The sequence below is a fragment of the Protopterus annectens genome, chromosome 7.part0, assembly GCF_019279795.1.
Source record: "Protopterus annectens isolate FY-2018-M chromosome 7.part0, PAN1.0, whole genome shotgun sequence".
Classification (NCBI taxonomy): domain Eukaryota; kingdom Metazoa; phylum Chordata; order Ceratodontiformes; family Protopteridae; genus Protopterus; species Protopterus annectens.
Window position 1 is genome coordinate 1,237,140,839 of NC_056739.1, and position 27,892 is coordinate 1,237,168,730.

Below are 27,892 nucleotides of genomic sequence, written 5' to 3' on the forward strand. Positions count from 1 at the left end.
GCTCCATTGGCAACAAATAAAAATTGAAATTTAACAATTAAAAAAAATAAAAAATCAATATTAATACATACTTATCACTAATTAGTGGAATTTGCAGACTAGAATAGTGTGGTGTGTGTCTGTGCGTGTGTGTTGGGGGGGGGGGGGGTTTACAGTGGCGGACTATGGCAGAAAATTTTGTACAAATATGCCATAGAATTTTTCTCATTGAATTCCAGTTGTCCAGGACTAGTTGTATGCTGGTCTTCAGGCTTCAGAACTTTAGGAACGTAGTATGAGCATATGAGCTACTTTGCTGGATTATGCAGAGCGGATGACATTGGCGGCATGCATCAGAGCTATATTTAAGTTTCACTAAAGGAGGAGTATATTTAAAATAACGATACAGTATATTTATTGGATTTCATGATAAAAATAATATGAAATAAGAGCGATATGTAACGATCACAAGCAGAAAAAACACAAACATACAGAAATTGTACACATTACAGTTAACAATAATTTCTACAAAATACAGAAACCATAGAAGAATGCATTAATACAGAAAACATAGAATGTATTTATACGGAACATGGAGTAAAACAGTGCACTGTCCAAAACATTTGAGTGTTTTTCACATAGTTTGTGAGTTTTGTGAAATGTTAGTTGACTGATGTTCCTACTCCTAGCAGCTGAGGAAGGCTGGCATCTTAAAATGCCTATTTTCTTCGGATAACTTCCTATTTTCAAGATGTTATTATTACTACACTGAAACATTACTCTGCCTACGCATACGTCACGCCTTCTCAATAAAAAAAATACTGTTAAAACAAATGTAAGGCTACGATTTCTAACTTGCCGCTTCACCAACTTCTCGCTAGATGGCGCCACGAATCTCAGCTTGGTGAGAGAAGCTGTGCACCGCCTGCCTGAGCAGCTGCCGCTGCTTGCTTGCTTTACTCGGCTCTCATTCCTTTTCTCTCTCCGACAGTGGCTCGTGTTCCCATGCTGCTCCGCGGAACGAGTACCAGTGGGAAGAAACTGCTTGAGGCAGAGGGTCCGCACGGGTGGCAAGTTACACAGCCGGACTTACCTTGTCTCGAACTGTGAGAGGGGACGGAGAGCGGCGGCGGCCGACTCGGAGTCGGACGCAAGGACAGCAATGCGTTGGCATCATGGCCAAATGGCTCAAGGAACACCTGGGCTTCAAGAGCGCCAAGCCACCTCCTCCAGCTCCCCCTAAACCGGACTACCGACAGTGTCACCTAGGAGGGGGTAGTGGCCCCACGTTGTACCACCCGCCGGGGGGCGCCACTGGACAGCCCGATATTCTGACCGCTTACAAACTTCAGAAGGAGCGTGACTTTGAGGACCCTTATACGGGGACTGGTGGCAGTAGCAGCAGCGGTTCGGGCTCTTCACCGGACGTTCGGTATATCTCACCCAAGCATAGCAAACACCGTCTTATCAAGGTTGAAGCTGCCGTGGTGGTGGCAGCGGCGGCTGACAAGAGTGGCCCGAGCACCGCAGGAGCGGCAGTGGTGGGGAGTCTGACCGGCGGTACTTCTCCTGGCGGCACCGTCCCTGGGATAGGGAGCAAGTCCCCGGGCTCCTCGCCACCGGCCTCCGCCGAGGAGAGTAAACAGGAGAAGGTAAGGGATCGTTCAGGGGTATGTTGTGATACCGAGACTCAAAAGTTACTGAGCGTTGTAAAATTGTATAAACGTGGGTAGTGATTTGGAAAGGAAGACCAAAAAGTAAAGTTTTGTTGTACTGTCAGGGCTTAAAGTAGGAGAGCGACGACGACTAAAATCAAGGTGATGTTTGATAATCAGGTAAAGGTTCACGGACATCGGGGCTGTCAGCGGTGTTGAGAGGCAAATTAAGATAAAGGCAGTGTGTTGGCCATAACTGAAATGCTTGGGAATGATTCATAGTTGTACATTCCTGGTGTTCCTGTGCCAGAACACGAGGGAACACTGGATACGTTTAAGTTAATGAGTTGTTTATCGCTGTTGTATTAAACAGTGCGTTGGGAAGGGCATTAAAGTTATAACTGCGTCCGAAACGGTCGTTACTTTTTTTGTGCCACACAAGACTGTAGGATTAAGGATCTTCAGTTGTTTTAGCAGTAATAAAAATGTTTTTTTTTTTTGCAGGGCTAGTGAAAATTACAAGGTATTTTGAGAACGGCTTAGGACTGATTACATGCATTGAATTAAAGGTTGACATTTTGGGCACTTGCATACATGTGAAAGAGAAAAAACATAGTCCTTAAGTTGCAGAAGGATTGAGCAAGGTACATGGCCAGTGGTACTGAAGTCAGAAGTGTTTTACTTGCCCAAGTAGTGACTGGGTTTTTCCTTTTTTAATGGGATAGGACTTAAGTAAATAATTCAGTAATTGTATATTTATCCTAAGAATTAGAAGTGAGAGTGTAGTGATATTTGAAAAGCTTTCTGTTAGGGTTGCCACCTTTCCAAATGCCCAAAGTGGGACATTTGTGCTACAAACATCAGATTTTGCAGGGCAAAACATACCCACGGCCAAGGACAGAACTTCAGTTTTTTGCCTGAATAAAAGTCTATTCTTGTAGCATTTTAGTTCCTTATTCTGTTTCTTATAACATTTAGGTGTTTCAGATACATAACTGTTTTATGCAACTGTGACATAAAATATAGAAAATAATTTTGTCCTAAAATCTCAGGACATTTGCCATTTTTTCACATTTTTTTGCAGGACACAACTGCCCAAACAGGGACTGTCCCTCGCAAAGTGGGACAGGTAGTAACCCTACTTTCTGTGTCTTCTTTAGGGTGAGGACAAGTTTGATAGTACAGCATGGATAATGCTGAGGATGTGAAAGTAACAAGAAAACATGACAGAAATTAGGTTTACCAAGAGATGGTTGGTTTAAGAGGAAACCTGGATTAACACAGCAGCGCTGGGAACCACATTTTTCTGAAAAAGTAGTTTGGAAATAATACAGAATATACTGAATTCTTGTGTAGCAGGCTTGTGCCATTAACTTATGAAAGCTAAACACAGTAATAAAGCTGTGTGTATTTTAGCAAAAGAAAGGGGTGTGAGCAGAACCTTTGACAGGATAATTGGCAAACTTAAAAAATGTGCAGAAACTGTAGTGTGCATGGTTGGTTGGGGGGTGTTCAAGGACAATACAAAATTTACTGGCAGTGAGAACTCAGAAGCGTGATCAGTTCTTTAGTCTTTGCAACATAAGTATAACAATTAAGGACATTGCGGTATGTAAGGGAAATCGTAAAACTGGTATGTAAACTGGTATTCATTTATTGGCAGAGTTCTACTATTGGTGGTAGCATTCGGCACATGTGTCTAATCTTTGAGTGTAGGAACAAGGATTTTTTTTTAAGCTGGGTCTACATGTACAAATTAAATTCAAATAAAAAAATATCTAACTGTGTGCACAAACCAACAGTTACTGTACTAAAAAAGAGAGATGACAACATTGAAACATTACCAGCAAGAGAGGAAATGTCCTAATTGTAATGGCTGTTTAAGAGACCCATTTCAAAAGATATTGAGCAGTTTGTGAAAGGTATGTATTTGGGACAATGAAAACAACAGCAATGATGCACTGCCAGTGAGAGAAATGCAGTTTTGGAGAAATTAAAATGCTTTAGATTAAAAGGAGCCCTGAATGAAGAAACTGTTAAAAGCAGTAAAATGAGAGTGAAATGCGAAAGATGACGGACTGCAAGTAATTGACCTTTACAGTAGATAGTGAAGCAACTTCTGTAAATGCTTTTCGACATGTTTCTCATATAACAGTGACTGATTTATTTTAAACAGTTGCTGTTTAATATATGTGCTGGAAATGTTTGTCACCTGTTTGATTTAACTGTTTAGCTAAACAAAGAAGCTTGACAGAATGGATGCGGCTTTGAGCAACATTTGGTATGTAATGCTTAACTTTACTTGAAAACTGCGAAAATAAGTTATGGAGAGCTATCTAGGACACTAGCTTTAGCTTTATAGTATGTATGAATATGTGATTGTACTGGAACTTTCTTGTTGAGGTTATTTTGTGTTGAAATTCTGTTTAAGGTTTTCATTTTTTTCCAGTAGTGTGTTTCAGATCTATGTTTTCACATAGGTGCTTAAACATTCCAGTTATTGAAATAACTTTTAGCATGCTTGTTTGCATAGGAAAGTGATACCTTTTGCCTGAGGAAGAGAGACTGGGGACATCTGGTAGCATTAGTTTTGCTGTAGTAGCCAGCACTGGAGAGCTATGTTACTGAGATCACAAGAGTTTTTAAACTACATGTCACCTGAATGATAACCCCTCCCCCATGCCAGGTTGCAACTTCTGTTCATGAATAGGTTTCCCATTGCTGTACCGGTGCATGTGGGTGTGCGCACGCAGTGGCAGTTAACTTGGATCCTGGCTGTAGCTTTTTATTAAATCCCGTTTCCCACAATGCCTATTTGTGAAACTGTTTTTAAAATGTGTGAATGATTTGTTTGCGTTTTATTCAAAAGTGTACTATTAATAAAGCTTTTAGTGTAGTAGCTGTAGATGAAAAAGAGGCATTAATACTGTCATATTTTCCTTGGGGAAATAAGTCTATGATGTGAAGGGTGCACTGCTCATATTTCCATCCGCCCACACTGTTTACAAATCCATTCTCTCTCTTTCTCTCTCATTAAGCCCCTTGAGTTGTCATAGTCAGAGATCCGTGAAAGTGAAATTATGAATTAACCCTGTCAAGCTTTTAGCATTAGAAAATAGATGCTGCTTCTAATGTATATTTGGATGAGGTTCTGTCTGTTACTTGATTCACAGATAAGTAATACAGTGGTGCATAAATTATGTGATATTTGTGCTTTAAATTCTGTGCTGAAAACATAAAACTTCTGTTAGTGTGCATCTATGATTCTTTGTGCTTTTCTGTGAAAGGATTTATACCAGCCCTAAAGAAGTATTACTTCAGGCAGATTTATGTTTTTTAGTGTGACTGAATTCATTGTAACAGATGGTTGTTTTCAATGTGGCTCCAGGCATAGTAGCTTTCATTCAGTGTGGTATTTACAGCTTGATAAAGATATTCAAATCACTTAACTAGTGCAGGACTAGGCAAATCGGAGTCTATGCAAATATACCTGTTATGTTTTGAAATTAGCATTTTAATACACCTGGAATATAAAGCCTTGATTAAAAAATATATCGTATTTATTTTGAGAAGTGCATGGTTAGTGGAAACTTTGTTTTAGTGTCTCAGGAGGGTATGCACTTGCCATTAATGTTGGGAGGGTCAGAAGGCTGTGAGTTGTTTTCCCCACACAAATTGGTTGGATTTATGTTAAAGATGGTGTAGTGTAGAGATTTGGAGGGATGATGTAGTTAGGATGTACCATCTTTTGGCTGAGACATTAACCAAAGGACCCCATCAGCCTAAAGAGTGTTGGCTTAAGTGGATGTTACAGATCCTGTGGCTATTGACAAAAAATATAAGGGAATCTTTGCCAGCTTCACTTCCTCAACCCCCACTTAGTCAGTATAAATGTTACCTTGATTCTCCCTTAAACAGAATCAAGGCATAATGCCAGTCATACAACAGGCACAAGCACACCCACCCACCTTTGGTACAGAAGGTTGTGGGTTCTATTCCCACAGAGGGTAGATGGATTGCTGACACTGCAGTACAGCGTAAGAGGGGTGCTGCATTCCTCTGTGTGAGTCCTCCTAGCCAAATTCCTCTAGTAGTAGTATAATACCACCCTGAGTTTCCCGTAAAAAGGGGGTGCTAGCTTTGTGGGACTAACCTGGTCTCAACAACAGGTAAATAAAAAATAAGTCCAGTCACAAAAAGTAAATGTGTGTTTTTTTTTTTTTTTTTTTTTTTTTTTATGGGTACAGGATAAACCAATTACACAGAGTGGCATTTGAATGTTCAACCAAATTTTTTATGCTTACTTGCATTAAGTACCATGCTGATATTGATAATTGAATTAAAAAATTGTTTGACTTCTCATTATTACACTTGTTCTAGAAAATAATGTAAGAAGTTAGTGTCCTGCAAGGTGATGTAATCCTTTTTGCAGTACACAGTTCAGGTTTTATTGGGTTTCTATTGCAGTGTAACATGTCATTCCTATGCATTCAAAAATATTGTACACTTTCTGGATGCCAGTCTTAGAACATTAGGCAGTACACTTGATCAATGCAATGTAAATGAATGGCCTCAAATAACTATATATAGGTACACAGTTTGTAAAATAAAACAGTGAGGCGTTATTAGAAAAGACTAATAACCAAATAGGAAATAACATCCAGGAAAGTTCAAAGGTGGTTTTAAACATATAATTTTTTTTTAGTGCTTTCAACCCACAGAAGGGGACTTGTTCAGAATGAAGTAAACCTTAAAAAGTCATCTGTATATACCACATGTTGCACTCTATTTCATTGGATATACCACATGTTGCACTCTATTTCATTGGATAATTGCATAATGAATAAATTGATACAAAATGTTATGCACAAATTTAAAAAAGTAACAATGTATTATATATACACACGCACACACTTCGTCATTCTTTTAGAAAACTCCATTTTGGAACAGGTCCTTCACAACCCATGCGGAGGCGATTGGAATGTGACATTAGAAATTTGGGAATTGGTCTGGCAGCTTGAGTTGTGTGTCGCTATTCCCTCAGGATTAAATTGGTGTATTTCCATCACACATGTATTACAAATGAAAGCCCTAAAGTTATAACTGGGTCTCACAGTAACTTTATTACATTTCTGTGCTTTCCTGTTTAACATGTACAACAAGATCTCACATTGTTTTTTTTTTTAAGTGGTTACTTTATATTATCAGTTAAAATTTCTTCAGTTCTGCTGTAAATTTAAGACAAGTCGATTTTACTGTTTTAAACTGTACCATTTAAAAGTTTGAATTAATTAATTTATTCATTGTCATTATCCAGTGAAATGAGTGCAATATGTGGTATACTGATGGCTTTTTAACATTTACTTCATTCTGATGAAGTCCCCTTCAGCAGGACAAAAGCACTACACAAGAAGAGTGTCTTAAACCTGACACTGTTATGCATCAGCTTTGGCATATGGATCATGTATAAACTTTGCATCTTACAATGCCATGTTTTAAAAATGATGTGTCTTTTTATAGTAGTACCACTACACCATGGCTGAATTGTGGATAATTCATATTTGTATCTGCTTTGGGGGCTTTAGTTGGTCATGCAGGCTTCATGACCAGATAGCCCTCATACCATGAGTGAAGTATAAATTAACCCATTCACTTCCAGTGTGGAAGGTTAGTATGTCTTGCATTGAAATCTTTACCAATGCATTCGTCTGTGTATGGCATTTATGTGTTGAATACTAAATAATTTGCTGTAGCTAAAAAGGGTTGTTTGAACTATCAGAATTTTATTTTCTATAGGAAATGGTGCTTTTTCTCTACTAGGAAGCATAGTGGTCCCTTCAAAATATTTCTTTGGTTTGTATACCTAATGCATGAAAAATCCTATTGTTAATTGCAGTTTTTTGGACTGCTTTGTTAATTACTTCCCGTACCACACATCTGCTGTTGTAGAAGTGCCTTAAAAAGAATGGAGTGCTTTTCTGTATACTAAAAACTGTATTGCAGTGGGAAGATTGTTACATGAAATAGAATAGCTTACCTTTTCTACATTATTGCCAAATAAGTCCTCAAATCAGTGTGTATTTACTTGGCAATTGCACTCATTTTTCACACTTGCAAGACTCTTTGGTTATGGCTCTTGTTCTTGCAGTAATGAACTGTTTTACAGATCAATGTGAGATGATATTATGCAAGCCAACAAAGAAACTGCTACTAGTTTAAAGTTATTCCTAACATATGTAATGCCATGGAAAGGATAATAAGAGGTCCATTTACTAACAAAGAAATGCATTTGCAAGTATATCTAACACAGTCTTAACCAGACCGGTTTTCAAGCCTGATTTGGGATGTCCCTAAGCCTAGAGATTTTACACTGTCTTGTTGATAATGTACTTAATTTTTGTCACTCTGTTTTATAAACAATGTTATGTAAACGTGTTTTTGAGTAGTAGTCCGCATTCTTACTGGAAACAGGAAGAGTTGTGCTATTTGGTGATCAAATTTTATGCTAATCAGATATCTGGCTGTTCCTGTTTTCTATGTCTGCAGGTTGAGAGGTATGTTAATGAAATAGTCTCTTTTTGTTCTACTGTTATTACGTCTTATGTCAAAAATGTTACTTGAATTGGGGTGGGTAGAATTTATTTTTTGTGTATTTTTATAATTTGATGAAAAGTAGGTAACTCTGGAATCCTATATTTTGCATGTGCTTAGAGTACAACAAACTTGGTGGGAAATGTTTGTTTGGATCTTCATATGTTGTATGAGCAGGGGGCAGGACAAAGAAAGATTACCATACCAGACTGTAGAAGAGAAGAAGGTTGAGCACATTTGTATCTATACTTAGAGGAAGAGCTAACTCTGTAGTATGCCTTTGAAAAGCCAGAGAGACTGCAGTTCATAGGTTCATACTAGGCTATCTACCCTAGGGCATTTATAAGCCTAGCCAGAGTGTGTTTGGCTTTCGCCACCCATTTTAAATTAATTTTGCTATGCACTTTTTCGAGGTTAGAATACTGTGCCTCTGTCTAACAGTGACACAGAAGTGATACCCGGGGTAAACCTACGATCTCCCATCCACTCAAGATTCCTCTTGAAGAGAGTCGATGAGGGACTCTGCCTAACCTGGGCTGGGATTTTATTCCAGAGTGAAGGGAGCCTCTGGGTTATGAATCTGTCCCTCCAGAATGTCCTATTTATTTCAGTGCTGAGGTTCAAGTCTCTCGACTTACGACTCCCGTAGCTCGATGGGATTTGGATTTTCTGAGGTGCAGCATGTCCATTAATTCCAGGTTGGACATGGCTTTATACGTCAGGCACAGATCGCCTCTGAGCAGGAGGTATGCCACTGAGTAGAGCTGGAGTTTCTTTAACCGGGCAACGTATGGCATCTGTTTGAGCCCTTTGATCCTCTTGGTGAGGTACTTTTGGGGTCTTTCCAGTTGCTGCAGGTGTCTGGTAAGGTACATCCCAAAAGGGGCATTGTACTCAATTATGGGCCTGATGAGGGATTAGTAAAGAGGCACAATGACCTCCCCTGATCTAGATGTGAATCCCTTCATGATTAGGTGGGCTATATAAAATGTTTTTCTAACCACTTTGGCCACGTGGTTGTCAAATGAGAGATTGCTATCAACTTGGGTCCCTAATTACTTCTTCTGTACTTAATGGATTACCACCTATGTGGTAATTTGTGGGCACTTTGTTTTTGCCAAAGGGGATGACTATACACTTTTTGGCGTTTTAGCTTGAGGCTATGGTTCTGGCACCAGTTGTCTGTTTCTATGAAGCTCTTTTGGAGGATGCTTGTGTCGGCCGAAGAGTCGATTATGGCGCCCAGTTTGCAGTCCTCTGCGAATGTAGTCAGCCACAGTCCTTCCGTGTTTGCCTGTACCTCTGAGAAATATATACCGAACAAGAGAGGTCCCAGGACTGAGCCTTGTGGGATGCCACTTGTAACTGGTTTGGAGTCTGACATGGCTCCAGCAGTTCTAACCATGTAGGTTCTGTCCTTGAACCAGTTTGCAACCCATCTAGTGACATAGGGGGTTATATTTAAGCTGGTGAGCTTATCTATAATGCCCGCGTGGGGTATTGTATCAATCAGTGGCCTTGGTGACTGTTTCAAAGAAATCGACCAGGTTTAAGAGGCAAGATCTGCCCTTAGCAAAGCCAAACTGGGTAGGATCCAGTGTCTATAGATCCCCAATATCTTTATTTATGAGGTCCATGATGATCCTTTCCATAGCTTTGCAGACCAAGCTAGTCAGGCTTATGGGGCGATAGTTTCCAGGATCCATTGAGGCACCACCTTTGTGGAGAGGGACCACTGTTGCTGTACGCCACTCTTTGGGTACATATCCTGTAGTAAGGCTGAGATTGAACAGTAGTTTTATGTTTGGGTTTAGCTCTTCTTGGAGTTCATATAGGACGCAGACCGGGACACCGTCTGGTCCCATTGATGCTGTGTTTTTTGCTTTGGAGAGGGTGGCTCTTACCTGAGCATCTGAGATGTCAGCGGGGCAGCACTCTGCTGGGATAGATATTTACCCTTTTGGTGGGGAGGGGGGAGAAGTTTGCGCTGAACCTGTCAGCTAGGATGTTGGCAATGTCTGTGGGTTCGGTGTATTTTTTGTCATTTTGGACTAATTCTGAGCATATCTGGGAATTCCCACCCAGGTTCCTAACATAACTAAAGAAAGCCTTATGATTATCCTTAGTGTCCTGTGCAATTTTTCTCTTGAAGCTGGCCTTAGACGATTTTATGAGTGCCCGTAGTTTTTTGCTAATACTGATCAGAGATGTCTTCCCTTTTTGGGATTTTGCTCGATCATGTAGTAGCTTCCTCCTTATATTGTATAGTTTGTTTATGGCTGGGATCCACCAGACGGGACATCCTGCCATTGGAGGATTGGGTCTTGGTTTTATTTGGGATTGCATGATCCATGCATTCCTGAAGGTGTTCATAGACTGCGTTTATAAAGGATTCTGCGTCTGGGCCGTTTTCTCCACAGGCCCGGGGGCTTTGAAGGATTCCACCTCAGTTTTGAGGAGTGTGAAATTTGCTTTAGAGAAGTTTTTCACTGTGGTTTTCTGGGCAGGGGGTGGGGTCGGGATGTGAATATCCAGTGAGATTAGTTTATGGTCTGATCTTACCAGTCCCCATGTTGGTGATGATCAGGTCCAGTATGTTTTCCCCTCTTGTGGGAGTGGTAACAAGTTGTTCCATAGCATTTGAGTTTATAAATTCTAGGAACCTTTGGGCTAGGGTGTTGGAGCTAGAGTAATGCTCCCAGTCTATGTTTGGGTAGTTGAAGTCGCCCAATATAATGGTGTTTGGAGAGACCTTCATATTTTCCAGTGTTCTCAGGAAGGCCGAGTGGGGTTCCTGGGTTTGGGAGGGTGGTCTGTAGCTGGCTATAAACTGGAAGGCAGTTTTACCCACTGTTAGTTGCACATGGATAGTCTCTGATGCTTTGTGCTGTGCCACCAACCTGGAGGTGTGGGTATCTTTGACGAATATTGATACTCCCCCTCCTTTTGTGGTTCGGTCCAAGGTTTGGGGCCGAAAAGCATGGTATGAGGTATAATCTGATAGTGCTGGGGTGCTCTCAGGAGCCTTGAACCAGGTTTCTGTTACTGCACAGATATCTATGTTCTCCATGCTAAGGAGAGTTTTTGAGTGCGTGCATCTTGAGGTTTAGACTTCTAGCATTGAGTAGCATTACTCTTACTTTCTTATCCCTTGTGATACCTATGGAGGTGGGTTTGTCTTTTGAGCCTTGCCTAAAAAAAGGCACTATGGGGGTAGCAAGAGCCTTTGCCAATATCCGAAAGCCCAGGGGTGACAGGTGCAAGCCATCCCTAGCGAAGCATCGTGGCTTGTCGAGTATGTCATCCCAGGCTGACAGGCATTGGATCCCCTTTGAATAACACCAATACTTAAGCCAATTGTTGAAATTGATCATCTTGTCTTCATATTGTGGCATCATTCTTGGTGAGGGTAAGATGCTACTCAAGGTCAGGGTCATACCGGCCTGGGCTACATGCTCAGAGAGCTCCTCTATCTCTTTTCTTGTAGTTCAGGGAGGTACGTCTCGGGTCATTCATACCAGCATGGACAATGACTGAGTGATATTTGTACTTTCCTTGGAGTGACCTGAGTGCATGTGTTATGTGGTGGATCCTAGCGCCCAACAGGCAGCTCACCGTGACATTCTCCTTGTTCAGCCTGGTGAGCAGGACGTCAGTGTGCCTGACGATAGTCACCTATTACAAGTGTATCAGGTGTGTTGTTTAGCCTTAAGGGCTGTGACTGTTCGGCACACTGGCTTTGTGAGCTATGTGTTGCATGTGTTTTGTTTTGGGGTAGCGGTTGCTTGGGTGTCTGCTTTGGAGGTCTCTGCTGCTTAGGCAGATTTTTATTTAGAGCCTCCGAGTATGTTTTTGTTTGTTTATGTGTTTGGTTTGCTGTCGTGGTAGGTCTATGTGAGACTGGAATTGTAGTGAGTGTGGTTTCCTTCTCCTCCTGACTGGTTACGCCAGTACTGAGTTGAGAGAGCTTAGCCTCCAGTTTGGCTATATGGTTGCATCTCTTACATGTGTTGGAATTTGTTGGGAGGAGGAGAGGGTTGTCTGTGTACATGAGGCAGTTGTAACATTGCCTCAAGATTCCCAGATTCACCAGCTGGACCAGAGAGGAGATTGACAACTGACCTTTGGACATGCTAGAATAGTGTTGGTAATTCCTTTATAATTGAAAAAAAGGGCCAATGGGGAACCAAGTACTCAAGGGGAGTTTGTGAGGGTGTAGTGCTTTTACTTTTTAGTGCTGACTTAGTGAGCAAGTGCCAGGTAACTTAAATGCAATGTGTTACAGGTAACTTAAATGCAAAAATGACAAATGGTAGCTTTCTTTCAAGTGAAACAAGAAAATAAGTACAGTAAGCAATGCAGATATCACTAGGGATCAACAGAAGCGCTGAAAAGCCGCGTTTTAGGTGGAATTAGTGTTTCAGGGAAATAAACAAACAACAAGCATACAAACAAAGCTAGATTCAGCAGGCCTGGATCTAGTCTATGCTACAGCAAACAAGGTGTACCAATTTCAGTAAGAAACAGTTCGAATATGCAGGCACTATAAGTCTTTAACCAGAAATTCCCAGCTCAGAAGGGCAGAGACCAGCCTCTCCTCCCACAAGAGTGCAGACCAAGAGCCTTCTTAATGTAAAATAACTGGCCTGAAGCCCTAGTGCTAAAACCAGAACTAATACACTTTTAGAATAACAGACACTGATCCCTCAATCAGCAGTTCCCAACTTAGAAGGATGTAAGCTACCTGTCCTGCCACCATAGTGCAGGCCACAAACCTTCCTAATGTAAAACAACTGGTCTGAAGCCCAAGTGCGTAATCCAAAAGACTTAGGACATTGTGCCTTGTGCTGTTCAGGGTAACTTCTTGATTGGATTATGCTATGTGATTGTAATGACACATCGTATTTACCTTTTTAAGTAGTGTTGATGCTTCTAGACCTCCTTCCAGTGGTGAAGTTTCAGTAACGTAGCTGCAGGTCTTTTGTTTTTAATGTTAACATAAGCAATTTATCCTTCAAGGACACTGACACTAAATTGTAGATGAAGCACTGAAATGCAAAGTTGTTTACCAACAGCAACCTGCTGTCTTCATTAGTCACAGTTCTGTTTAAGGTGAAATTATTCGGATGACTTTTACTTCTGAAGAGATTGTTTATGTTCACCGGTGGAGTATAATGAATGCAATCTGAGTGGTCTTTTATAGCTGAAATATTCTGAAATGGATAGTTTTTGTCATTCGTATGTTTTGTTTCACTGCTTACTGGAAAAATGTTAACTACAAATTTAAAACATACTCTTAAGTGGTGCTGTATTAAACAAGGAATATAGTTGAACACACCAAGAAATATCACACCAGAAGAAACTGCTACCATCTTTAACGTCTATTTTATTGAATCTATATCTAAGATGTTTAATTCCAACCCCTTTGCTATTAACACTACCTACTCATCTCATGCCTTTTCTACTATTAAATCTTCTAATACTTTTCCCTTCTGATCTGTATCTGCAGATCTGTACCTACTTGCTACGTTAAATCTCTACTCTCTAAATTAAAACCCTGCTCAGCATCAGCTGACAATATTAGTCCATAGTTCCTTCAGTTAGCAGCTGACTCGCTTGCTCTTCCTGTATCTACCCTGATTAACCGCTCTGTCTCTGAGTCGAAAGTCCCTTCTATCTGGAAAGAATTCTGTACTCTACCTATACATAAAGGAGTTAACTGTACTGAAATTACAAACTTTAGACCTATTGCTATCCTCGCACCACACTCTAAAGTATTGGAAAAATGCATTCATAAGCAAGTCCTGAAACCTCTACTACAGGAAAATCTGCTCACACTCACACAACGTGTCTTTTGCCGTAAACATAGCACTACTACTGCCCTTTTATCCATTCATATTTCACTTGACAGAGATGAGACTCATCTCTTGCTTATTCCTAGACCTTTCTAAAGCCTTTGATACTGTCTCTCACTCACTTCTACTGACTAACCTTTAACTTTTCCACTGCTACTGTTGCTTGGTTTTCCAGCTATCTGATCGACTTCAGTCAGTGAGATGGCAGTCTGCTCTCTCCCCTCCTCTCTTGGTTAAAATGGGTGTTCCCCAAGGATCTATTCTTGGCCCATTACTTTTCAATATCTTTACTAATCTACTCTATACTTCCTGTCGTCACTCATCCCTTGTACAGTATGCAGATGACTCTACAGTTGTGACACTCCCTCTGAACTTGTCTCAGCTACTCAGGCTTCCTTTCATTCATTTGAAACTTGACTCTCCAATAACCTGATTTATTATGAATAAAAAAAAAAAAACTAAACTTACTCTTTCTTCCTAAAATTTTTAATCATCGTAAATCCACTTTCTCTGTACTGTGTCTCAATAACACTCCAATTATAGTAGAATCAAGCACAAAACTCTTGGGTGTTTATATTAAGTTTGACCTACACGTAAATAATTGTATCAGGAAGACTCTTAAACTGTGCTTCTTGTACAGAAATAAAAAAAATTCTCACCAAGGAAGCTAAAGTAACCTTATCTCATGCTTAGCTCCTACCTAGTCTACTATATAGCTCTCAAATTCTCTCAAATCTCAACTCCTCTCTCCTATCTAAATTAGAATTTGCATACAATAAGGTAGCTACATTTGCGCACAACAAACTTACAAATCCCATCACTGTCTCTCACTAAAACACTTAAACTAGTTGGAATTACCTCACTTGCTTCTCCTGTCTCAGCTCCAATACACTCTATCCTATACCAGCCTTCCTACTGTCCTTACTTATCTCCTGTCATCACTTATTTGCCCACTAGATCTCTGAAGCTCTGACCAAGGCTTACTATTGATTTTATAAACCTAAGACTATAAAATTGGATGCAACCTCTTTAGCTGCCATTCTTCTATTGCTTGGAATTGGCTCCCATTACATACTAGGTCCCTCGAACAACATAAACGATTCAAAGCAGCTACTAAAGAATACTTAAGTTGCTGGTTTTGCCACTGTATTTGCCCTTCATAAGCCTCCTTACTATTCTAATGACAGTTCACTACCTGCCTACTACTTTTTTTGTGCCTCTTTTTCCCTTATCTGTTTGTTGTTTCTTGCCTTTTTTACTTGTCTATTTGGCATTTTTTATCCATAAATGGTAAACTCCTTAGACTTTATGTATGTTAGAAGGAATTGTTACTATGCATTTTATTTTTTTTTCTTCCACTATTTGCTTTCTGACTGTGTGTGTGTGTTCCCTTTTAACCTTTTTCTGTAAATTCTTTTGTTTTTCTGCGTATTGCTTTTGTATACTTGTATTGTATAACTAGTGGAGCTTTTCTCTCCAGGCCTCCGCTGAAAAAGGTCTATCAGCTCAGTCGGACATACCCGGTCAACAAATGTAAAATAAATAAATACAATCGGGGGGTGGTGACTTTAAAGAACACATACATTTATGCATGGTTTAAAAATGTGTGCAGGTGACCCATAGTTTGAAAATGACCCAAATGTATATTTAATCTGCCGCTGGCTGAAATGCATATTTTTGTGAATGTGGGTTTTGGTGAGTGTGAGTTTCAAGGGCAGAGATGTTTACTATTGCTCATGCTAAGTCTGTTTTCATTGTAAGAGTGCATTGTATTTTGTTTAGCAAATAGATAAACCAGTGTTTGTGCTATAAAATATAACATTTTTAAATTAAATCCAAATATTTGTAATCCTTGTAGAACTAAAGAAGGAAATAGTATGCATACTGACAGGTTTAACAGCGTTTATTTAACTGGGGAGAGATGGCCAAGTAATAGGACACTAGAATGGTGGGGGAGGGGGATCAGTTACCCTGTTTGTGGCCCAATTTAACTTTGATCCATCTCTGGTGGTCAGTGTAAAATTGTATCCTTATGGGTATTTGTTGTTGTGTTTTTTTTTTTTTTTTCTGTACTGCCTTCATCTTACTTTCATATCTGTTTATACCTTTGAGTGTGTGTGTGTACCAAGCAGAAAAAAGATGTTACAACAAACAGTCCTGTTAGACCTGGGTTTGGGTATAAAGAAAATACAATAAATATCAGAGTAAATTGAAAGCTGCACAGAAGTGTACAGCGCAGTTTATAAAATTAAGTTCATCTGTCTGGTATTAAAAACAGATTCTGATTGAGTAGCATATGAAAGGGTTTGAAGAAGTGGTACTGTTACCCAAAAGCATTTATCAATGTTAATTTCTGACTGTGGTAATGTTGCAATTTAAATTTTCAGCTTTGCTTATAAGTGTGCATAGCACATCTTTTCAGGACCTCCTCTTGCAAATTGAAGTGTAATATAGTTGTTAAATTTTATGTGATAGCACTTCAACTCAAAAGCTTTTTGTCATGTTTTTCTTTTTCTCTAATTGTCCCTTGCTTTAGGGAGGTACTGATTGGAACCGCCATAAAATTGATCAAATTTGTTGTTGTGAGCTTCAGCTGAACTGCATGCTTCAGAACTATATTTGATTCCCTTAGTTGTCACTTTAAGTTGGTTGCTCCACTTAACAGGCACTTGTGCTGTTGGTTAATTAACAAATAAAATACAAAGCTGGCTTGTAGGATGAAGAAAATGCTACCCATCCCATGTTATGCCTCTTGCACATGTAGAAATGGCAAATGCATTTGGAATTTGTAGGTGCTGATATGACTGTAAGCAGTAACTCTGTCACCCTTAGCCGTGGAAGTGTCTCAACTGGCAGAGAGTCATGTGTTAGTTTCTATTTTTATTTCTTAAGAATTCTTGAGAGTTGGTGGAGATGTGTGGCAAAATCTTTTGCATAAGAGCCGGTTGTAAAATGCTTTACCTTTTTAAGAAGAGGTTACCTGACCAGTGGCTTATATTCTAAAATGTATTTGAATTAATTGTGAAATTATGCTTTCAGTTTTACTGCTTCTACTTGGTTTCTCCCAGTAATAGGCTACAGCAGGGCTGCAACTGACAATTAACTTCAGATGCAGGACAGGTTATGCTGAATGATATGGAGTTTGTTTTAGAGAAGTCTCTTCAAAAATGATGTCCTTGTGATACTTGGCAGTTTTGTACCCATCATTCAGTGCGTCAGTGTACTTTTACAGAGAGGGTGTTTCCGGCCCTAAGGCTATCAAACTTGTTAAAGCATACTTAACTTTTTTGTATGATGCAGAACTGCAAAGTTTTCTTATGAAGACTATAACAGAAAATTTAATATTTGTAGACATACTTGTTCTTCTTATCTTTGGCCCGTGCCATGGTGTTTTGCTTCTTAGATGCTTGGCTCATCGTTAACATTTTTATGTGAATAGGATTTTGCATGGCAGGGTAGAGTCTTGAGTTTACTGTGCTGCTCCCTTTTTCATTCTTAACACAAGTCACCAGACTAGTATGGTTTCTTATTTGATGCAGTTTTCCGAGAATATGCCCTTTGGAAAACCAGATGTACTTTTGTGTGATAGGAACTCTATGCAGAAAAAGGTTAACACCTATTATCCTGACGTCTTGTTTTGTATGTAATGGTGATCAAGAAAACTGTTCTGTTAATTGTACAGCTGCAAGTCCTCTCCGAGCCTAGTTTTCTATGCAGCTTGACAATGTTTGACAAATACAGTGTTTGCAATGTTGTCTGAGAGTTGTGAAAACAATTATTTGGCATGTTTTGTGGTTACAGGAGAGTTACACTAGCATTTTTCTGTAAATATTTGTCGCGCTCTCTCTCTCTAACATGGAATTTCATGCCGCAGATCCAAAACAGTTATCCACATGCATATTCAGGTGTGTGTGTGTAAGCATCTTTTTTTTTTTTCCGCTGTCCTGTATATATCGCACACAAGGCCATGTACTCCGTCACTCATGTATGCATGCACATAATGTATACATGTGAGTAGATTACACAGTAACTCACACACACAGACACACACACACACGAGACAATACCAGGAAAAATAATGTTAGAAAAATGAATCCAAAATGCTGCAGTGGATGAGTTGTTATAGTGAAATGAAGGCATTACAAATAAAATGTGTAATGCTGTGGTGCAGTGTGTACACCCCCATATATTTTAAATGTACTAGATGCATAACTTACAAGTGTTGCATTTTGTCTGCATATCCCTTTTTATAATAGTAAAGGCTGTCTTGTTCCACCATCCTAGAAATGTATTCTGAAATCTCAGCCCATCGCAGTATACTGACAGCCATAAGGACTGCTTGTGCCCTCAATGGCATCTAGGCCTTGAGGGTATCACAGCAGAACCTGTAGTGTCTTCCCATAGTTAATGCACTCTCCTGCACACTTACTAATGAATGCTAACACCAGTTAAAATATGCACCATGCCTCCGCTCCCTGAAGGATTGTTGCTGTATGCATCCTGATCCCTTTCACAAGGTGAGGAACAAATTGAATTTTTAATTAAAAGAAAATGAAACAAAGTGATAGGTTCATCGGTAAGTACTGGGCTAGCTCCCCTTGAGGGCCATTTTTAGCCTAGCCAGTCTCCCTTTTTATCCTCCAAATTAATCTGTCCCATTTGGTTAGATATTGACCTTGCCCATCCTTTAGTTGATTGTACATTAATCCTAATGAGAATAACTGGGATCATACCATAGATAATTTGAGGGGAACCATGCATGGAATGAAGCATTTAGGAGCTGCCTCTATTATTAGTACAGAGGTTAGTCCTGGGGTAAATTTTCTGTTTCCTATCCATTGATCCAAGTTGCATTTGAGTATGATCAGGGATAAACTTTGTTTTATGTTGATGGAAGTCTGTTCCAGAGTAGCAGTATCCTCTGCAATATATACATGTCCCTCTTAACCGCTCTGTTGGTGTTGCGGAAGAGGCTTATATCCCTAGACCAAGTATTTCTCCTGGCATTTGACTTGCTGATGTGGAGTAAATACATCAGTACTGAGTTAGAGGATGCCTTCTATGCCAGACACAAGTCACCTCTTAGCAGTCTGTAGTATGCTGAGTATAAGTAAGGTAATATCTGTGGGTGTTCCAGTTGCATGTGTCTGGACAGATGCATGTCAAAGCAGGCATTATATTTAGTGATTAGCCTAATGAGGACCAAGTAAAGGGGAGAATTACATCCCTAGATCTAGACTCAAACTCTTTGCTTTATAAGCTTTGTCATATAGAAGGACTTTCTTAAAGCAATGGACGAACATTGGATCAAAAGTTAGGCCACTGTCCAATTAAGTTCCCGAATCCCAAACAACTGGGTCAGCTCTTTCAGGCATATTGTTAATTTGGTAGTTCCCCGGGATAGATGACTTCCCAAAGGATACAATAATGCATTTTTTGGCATTTAGTTTCAATTCATGATTTTGGCACTGTTTATTTGTGACAAACCTCCATTTAGGATGGCAAAGTTATTTGGGGATTCACTGATTGTTCTTAGGTAAGAGCAAACTTAGTGAACCAGAGCCCTTTGCTATTAAAATGATTACATTGTCAGTGTGGACTTCTCTGCCCAACATGCATGACTGCATAGCAATTCAGTTTATGGAAAGTTAACTCCCATGTGCTTTTGAATCTAGTACACTTGCTTAGACTGACACACTGGTGTCAGTTTTTTACCAACTGAATTTTTCCTCAAAGGCCCAGTTGCTTGTAAGTATTCATCTTTCAAAAAGTACTGCAAAATACCAGATTCTGATGGAGAGCCTCAACTGTATTTTTTACATTGTTGGTCTTTGCACTGGGTGTCATCCTGATTACTATTTCCGGGTAATAAATGCTGATGTAAGTAGAAGAAAAAGAAAAGCTGAGAAGAAAAGTAGTCCTTTTAACTTGATTTTCTGTTCAGCTTTGGGGGGGATTAGGTCATTTTGTGTCCTCTCTTTTTTTATTAATAAAATGACTTTATTCATGAATTTGAGAGAGAGGATTCAGCAGGAAAATTATGTCATCATGGTCTTGATAAGTGTGACAAGTAGAATGTATAATTAATATTCAAATTTAAATTCTTTGTTCTTAAATAGTTGACTGGAATAGGCATAGAAAGATTGTGCAGCTGAAGCGGAATATGAAAGGGAATTGCAAGATGATGGAAAAGCAAGAAAGCATTTATTTAAGAGTATAGCTGCTGTTGTCAGAGAAAAGCATCTTGTTCTCTATATTTTCATCTTTGTTGCCTTGGCATAGAGCAGATTCAGACCCAGGAATGTGTAACTAGTGTACTGCAGGTGCAGACAGAGTTAATGCAGATGGTTCTGCAAAAGTAATCGTGTGCAAACTGACATTGGCATTATAGTTTCTTTGGCATCTGAAGACCTGAACTGCCACTGCTTTCTCCAAATATAAATACTTGTACATATGCAGCACTGCAGTGTCTTGCCAATCATGTTCATTTGAGATACCCAGCTTATTTACTCAAAGCTAAGAATGCAAATGTTTGCATTGTGTTAATTTCCTGTGCCCTTTTGTTTGGGGGTGGAGGAACTTCTGTGAAAATGAAAGTACTTTACTTTATGCTGCCTGCTACAGTGATAAGGGATTTGTAAAGAAACTATCTAATTACAGGAGCAGTGCACAGGGAAATAAAACATTTTTTGTCATTTTTAGTAGCATCAGTTACAGGTTCAGAGAGAAAGTTAATGTATCGGTGTGTGACAGGGTGTGGAATTTTATTGGGATTTATACCTTAATATTTGGGTTTGATCCTGAGGATTAAAATGCTTGGGCCAGAAGAAATTACCAAGGTTTCCTTGGTAGGTATGATTGTCATGCCATGACTACAAACGAATATTCTATTTTTTTTGTATTTGTGTGACTGAGGTACAGTGAGGTCCTTGCCTATAATGTTATGTTTACATTTTTATGCCCCTCTCTCTCACCTTGATACATGATCACTGAGCATGTATCCTTGGTGTTTTGATTTGGAAATCTTATGTGGTCTGGACTTGTTATTGGGTCTGGCCTGATATTAACTGAAGTTAACTTTTAAGTTAAGTGTGTTATGGTATAACCAGTGATTTTATGTTCAAAGTGGGCAGGTTGATTGCCCCCCCCCCCCCCCACACACACACACACACACAATAAAAAGAGCAGTACAGCACAGGTTGGACATAGCAAAAACTGTATACGATGTGCACATACCAGTTGGGATCTGGTCTGTGTGGGTGCCACTGGAAGCATATGTTTTATGCTAATGTCCCTGATTTTTCAGACTTTTGTGATTTAATCTTCAACCTAAAGATGAGAAAATATGATTCCATAGCCAATCTGGAAGTGATACCAGGAATACAGTGCAGAAGTGGAGTTACTATACAGGTAGGAGATGGACTTAAGCAAATAACCTTTATAGGCAATCGGGTGGTCTGGTAAAAGAAGTCATTTAACAATGGTCTGGTAAAAGAAGTCCTTTAACAATGTGTTTCATGTAAAATAAGACCATTGTAACTGTGCCAAGTTGTTTTACTTAATTATGACGCATCCCTTAGCACATAGCAAAATATTTTTAAACTAAATTTATTATGTTGCACATGGTTCACCCTAGCTACGCCCTTGTGGTCTGAGGCTTCTGTGGGTGAATACAGGAGTCTATGACTCCCTGTCTAGACCAGGTATGGTGCTAGTGTTTTATGTATCTCTGTGGTATAAACTAGTCCTGTTCTGACCTTCTGGTTGTTTCTTCTTATTAATGACAGGACATCTTTTAGCTTTGTCAAATGTTTATACGTGCAAGACGTAATCTACAGTAACAGTGGTTAAAGATCCGTAGTGAATCCAAGGAAGGACTGGGGGACACTGCAGAAGTGGAATGAAAACTGTAATCCTTCAGCGTTTGTGAAATGTTATGACAGATTATGTCATCACAGTTACCATATGCTTCATTGTCAAACTGCCAAGAAGTGAAGTGCATTTGTGCAGTTCAGCTACTGTCCTGCTGATGTTTTCATTATGGTGCAGTTTATTTGTATACATGGTAAGGTCTCTTGCTGTAGCCCCCCATCCCCCAACAAAAGCGCCTTTTGTTCTATGGTCTCTGTGGATATAGATGCACGTAAACATATATTTAGACATTAATATTTTTTAAACCATTTTTTTAAGCTTCAAAGATGAAGAACATACCCATTTAGTGTACATAAATAACTTAAAGAAACAAACTGGCAAAGGGCATTCACCGAACTAGAACTAATTCAATTTATTTGTAAGTGCTTTCGAATGTAAAAATTCACAAACTTCCTCAGACAAACTGTTAACTGACTTAGTTTAAATAACCCTCCACATCAATGACCTCATATCCTGTAAAACATTTAAAAATATATTGTCCATTAAATCACAATGTAATCACAAGAACATATTTCATTCTACATAAAGTTCATTTCACCTATAACAAAACCTAATTAATTACATTAACATAAGCATATAAATATATACAAGTATATTAAAATGTATAACAATATTAAAACTAGTACACAATTGGTCATTTAACGTCTATTTAAGGCTTTAAGCTTCAAAATACATTTAATGGAAATTATTCATTTAAACCGGGATAGGTGTAAGCGTTACTTAATACTTGCCACCATAATTCTCTACAGATACTGGCCCACCTCTAATATTGGCGTGTATTTGTTCGATAACGAGAAACAAAAATTAATGCTCAGGACATTAAATAATATGTTTCGCTAAAGCGTTGTTTACATCTTTCCTATTAATGCTATATAAATGTTCATATATTCTCTTTCTAAAGTGCCTATCAGTTTTACCAATATAGAACTGGGGGCAATTTTGACACTGGGCTAAATATGCCACACCAGTGGCATTACAATTATATTTACCCTTCACTCTATATTTATTTCTACCTATGGAAAAACTATTAGTCACTTAAATATGTTTACACATTCTACAAGAACCATATTTGTACATGTCTCCATCCTTTTGTAAAGGGGGCAATACAGTCTCAACCAAATTTTTAAGGTTCCGTCCCCTTTTATAAACAAGTTGAGGCATATCTGGTATCTTGTTTCCAATACAGGTGTCCTCTTTCAACACTACCCAGTTCTTGTATAGAATACCCCGCACCATTTCAGCCTCAGTACAGAAAGATGTAATAAAATACAGTGAGGCATTAGATGTTACCTTCATTAGATATAGTATTCATATTAGAGGAATTCAAATTCGGACCAGCAGTACCACAGTCATTAGTATTAACACCATTAATGACTTCAATTCTACCAAGAATGGGTTTAAACCAACCATTATTATGTTTATTACTAACCTCCGATATAAGGTTCAATGTAGATGGGTATCCCCTTGCTATAAACATTGTTTTAAGTAGATAACATTCATCCCAAAAATCATCCTCTAGAGTGGTCATTCGGGCCGCTCTAACTAGCTGGCCTTTAATAACAGCACGTTTCTGGTAATGGGGATGAGCACTACTGAAGTGAAGAAAACTATTAGAATATGTTGGCTTATGGTCGATTTTTGCAGTATAACCCAAATTCACCATATCCTTAATAAGTAATACATCCAAGAATGATATCTTAACGTTATTAAATTCGTGGGTAAAATTCAAAAATGAAGTAAGATTAGATAATATAGAGACAAATTCCGCAGCCTCACTGTCATCACCTTTAAATAAAACAAAAATATTGTCCAAATGTGTGTACCAGCAGACAAATTCTTTAAAGATGTCAAGTTTTAAACAGTTTAAACAGAATCTCATTTTCCCAATATGCCATAACGGTATTCGCAAAGCTCCCCCCACAGTGGGAACCCATGGCAACACCAGAGTTTTGATGATAAAAATTGCCTTTAAACAAAATATAATTATTAGAGAGCACAATGTCGAGTAAATATTCTGTAAGTTAATTTCATCACCTGAAACACCTTGCTTAAACAAAAACCCGCAAACCCATTCGGTACCTAATTTCTGAGGAATAACAGTATAAGGGTCACGGACATCGATGGTTAAAAAATTAATTTGGTCATCAAATCTTAAGCCATTTATGTTATTTCCACTAGTCTCCCTACCTTTAACACCCATCACAGATAAATTACGTAAATCCAATTCACATAATTTTTCAAAAAGTTTAATGGTGTTATGCAAAGGGGGATTAAAAATACTGGAAATATGTACATCAGAATTCAGATTAGACATATTCCCAAGAAGACCAAACAAATTCAGTTTACGTATGAAAACTTTCAGAACTAAAATGGTGTCAGCCACATTCATGTGCTTGGCTGGTACAAAAGATAACCCTTTGGACAATACATTAATAAGTTCAGGAGATACTTGAAATTCAGTAAAATTATATATTCTAAAGTCACCAAATGTATTCAATAAAATACGCGGATATACAGTTTCAATAATTTCTGGTGGATTCAATACACAAGGATATGTATTTTCAATCATTTCTGATGGGCTCAATACACAGGGGCTAATTGTTATCTGCGGCGACGATTGTTCTTCCTCGGTTGCCGGTACCTGCCCTTACCGTAAGCCAACATATTTTAATAGTTTTCTTCACTTCAGTAGTGCTCATCCCCATTACCAGAAACATGCTGTTATTAAAGGCCAGCTAGTTAGTGACCCGAATGACCACTCTAGAGGATGATTTTTGGGATGAATGCTATCTACTTAAAACAATGTTTATAGCAAGGGGATACCCATCTACTTTGACAACCTTATATCTGAGGTTAGTAATAAATGTAATAATGGTTGGTTTAAACCCATTCTTGGTAGAATTGAAGTCATTAATGGTGTTAATACTAATGACTGTGGTATTGGTGGTCCGAATTTGAATTCCTCTAATATGAATACTATATCTAATGAAGGTAACGCATCTAATGCCTCATTGTATTTTATTACATCTTTTTGTATTGAGGCTAAAATTGTGCGGAGTATTCTATACAAGAACTGGGTGGTGTTGAAAGAGGACACCTTTATTAGAAACAAGATACCAGATATGCCTCAGCTTGTTTATAAAAGGGGACAGAACTTTAAAAATTTGGTTGAGACTGTATTGCCCCTTTACAAAAGGATGGAGTCGTGTACAAATGTGGTTCTTGTAGAATGTGTAAACCTATTAAAGTGACTAATAGTTTTTCCATAGGTAGAAAATAAATATAGAGGTAAGGTTAAAACTAATTTTAATGGCACTGGTGTGGTATATTTAGCCCAGTGTCAAAATTGCCCCCAGTTCTATATTGGTAAAACTGATGGGCACTTTAGAAAGAGAATATATGAACATTTATATAGCATTAATAGGAAAGATGTAAACAAAGCTTTAGCGAAACGTGTTATTGAATGTCCTGAGCATTAATTTTTGTTTATCAAACAAATACACACTAATATTAGAGGTGGGCCAGTATCTGTGGCGTTAGAACTTAGACAATTATGGTGGCAAGTATTAACTAACTTACACCTATCCCGGTTTAAATTAATACATTTCCATTAAATGTATTTTAAAGCTTAAGGCTTTAAATAGACATTAAATGACCAATTGTGTACTAGTTTTAATGTTATATGTTTTAATATATTTATATGCTTTTATATGTTAATGTAATTAAGTTTTGTTATAGGTGAAATGAACGTTATGTAGAATGAAATATGTTCTTGTGATTACATTGTGATTTAATGGACAATATCTTTTTAAATGTTTTACAGGATATGTCATTGATGTGGAGGGTTGTTTAAACTAAGTCAGTTAACAACTGTGTTTGTCTGTCTGAGGATGTTTGTGAATTTTTACATTCGAAAGTGCTTGCAATAAAATTGAATTAGTTCTAGTCCGGTGAATGCCCTTTGCCTGTTTATTTCTTTAAAGTTATTTTGTTTGTTTTTTGAAATAGTGTACATAAATACTTTTGCGCAAGTGAACTGATCCAGAGACCCATTTAAGACTTGACCTGGCAACAATGGCAAAGACAGTAGCAAGACAGAAATGCACTTGCTATCATTAAGGTATTTGACAAAGACTGCATGTTCATTAGCCAAGGTGCGACCGTAAATAAGTAAACCATTAAATGACAGGTACAATAATAATGTATGCATTCATGCTTAAATGTACAATGTTGTATGTAAGCAATAATGCCCTACAGGCTATGTGCTGCTGTGTAAATAACGCCCGCCTAAGGGTGTTGTAAGGACCGATATATCCATGGAAGGCTATTATTTACACAGTAATACACAGCCTGGAGGGCATTATTGCACTTAGAGAATGGGCTGTAGGTAAAATTGTATTGTACTTAATTTTATTACTACCTTTTTTAACATGTATTTCAGATGTAAATATTTCCGATATAAAATAGTTCCTCCGCCTAATGTTTCAAAATTGCTGTAGTAAATGTAAATGGTTTTAGAAGTATTTTGCATCCAAAATATGGTTACCTCATTTTTTGGTCCCCTTAGTCCTAAAATATTTCTTTTTGCCAGTCATTGGGGATTAAAGTCAGTTAATAATACACGTTTCTGTTTGTCGCTGTGTCTCCCTTTCACACACACATGCACACACACTCCTGCTGTTAGGATTTGTGTTAGCATGCATTTTCTTATTATTTAAGCAACGTTGTATTTTTATAAGTGCAGTATTTTAAAATATGTTCCTATATTGGAGCCTTTGTTCCCCCTTTACTTTACTTTAGGCTTTATGCAGATGTGTTGAGCTAATAGGTCAAAAGGTATGAATACCTCTTAACCGCTGCTGGCACTGCTTGATCGCTGTCACTCTTCACCCCCCCCCCGCACACATTTAACACACATGTACATTATAATATATACGCACACTTGTTTCACTTACTTTTACACTCTAAGTACTGCTTATGCTGCCTAGCGAGTACAAAATAATGGCTCAATCTTACTGTCACTCTCATGCATGCATTCTCCCCCCATCTCGCTCACTCGCACACACAACTTCTGTTTTTTATTTTACACTCACTAAACAGAAAAAGCGATGTTTGGCAAGTAGAAAGTTTAATGGCAGCAGTTAGGTTAATTTCTGTTCCACGGCAGCTTAATATGTTGCCTTGAAGTGGTGGACTCTCTTTTTTTCAGCGAACATTACTTGTACATTAACATGCTTTTGGAGGATGTTTGTTAGTTCTCTCCTCCAGGTGCAAAGGCACAGGTGACCCATTCTCTAAGCATATTGCACAGCTCATGGTACTGCAAGATGTTGCTACAGTGTAATGGACTAGGAATAAACTTTTGAATGTTGCATGGCAAGAAAATTTATATTTGCATCCCTCTTGTTATTCTAAGGTAGTATTAAATTATAGCTTCACATTTTGAGTGGAACCTAAGAACAAGTGTACCATTGCATTATCCCATGTCTCTCTAGCTCTTGCATTTGCTTTCTCTGAATGGATAGTCTGACTGTTTACTTGAAAGTCGGTAGTTGGTCTGTATTCCTCATAATTTCTGGGACGTTCCAAACAGATGAAACTATTTTGGAGAAATCTCTTTCACACATAACAAGTGTGATTGTGGGCCTGCATAAGAGAGTACAGACATAATTTCTTAGAGTGGCGTTCAAAAGACATGCGTAGAATGGGCGTGCCTTCGTTGAAGGTTGGGCGTTGAGCTGGCACCTCGGCACCCGTAAAAAATCTACTGCCAATCATTAGCAGACCGGAGTTCTGCTGTGGCGACCCCTAACCGGGAAAAGCCAAAAGAAAAACAACATAGGATTGGTTTCTAAACAACCTGTTGATTGGTAGACACTA

General features: G+C 38.6%; 1 protein-coding gene across 3 annotated transcripts in view; it reads left to right on the forward strand.

Annotated features, from left to right (window-relative positions):
• Positions 1–944: 944 nt before the first annotated feature.
• Positions 945–27,892, forward strand: part of SHF (Src homology 2 domain containing F) — a 998,232-nt gene continuing 971,284 nt past the window's right edge. For all 3 annotated transcript variants that reach the window (XM_044077854.1, XM_044077855.1, XM_044077856.1), the window contains exon 1: positions 945–1,631. In XM_044077854.1, coding sequence (XP_043933789.1) covers positions 1,155–1,631 — 477 coding nt within the window. In that variant the 5' untranslated portion in view covers positions 945–1,154. The remainder of the gene's footprint in view (positions 1,632–27,892) is intronic.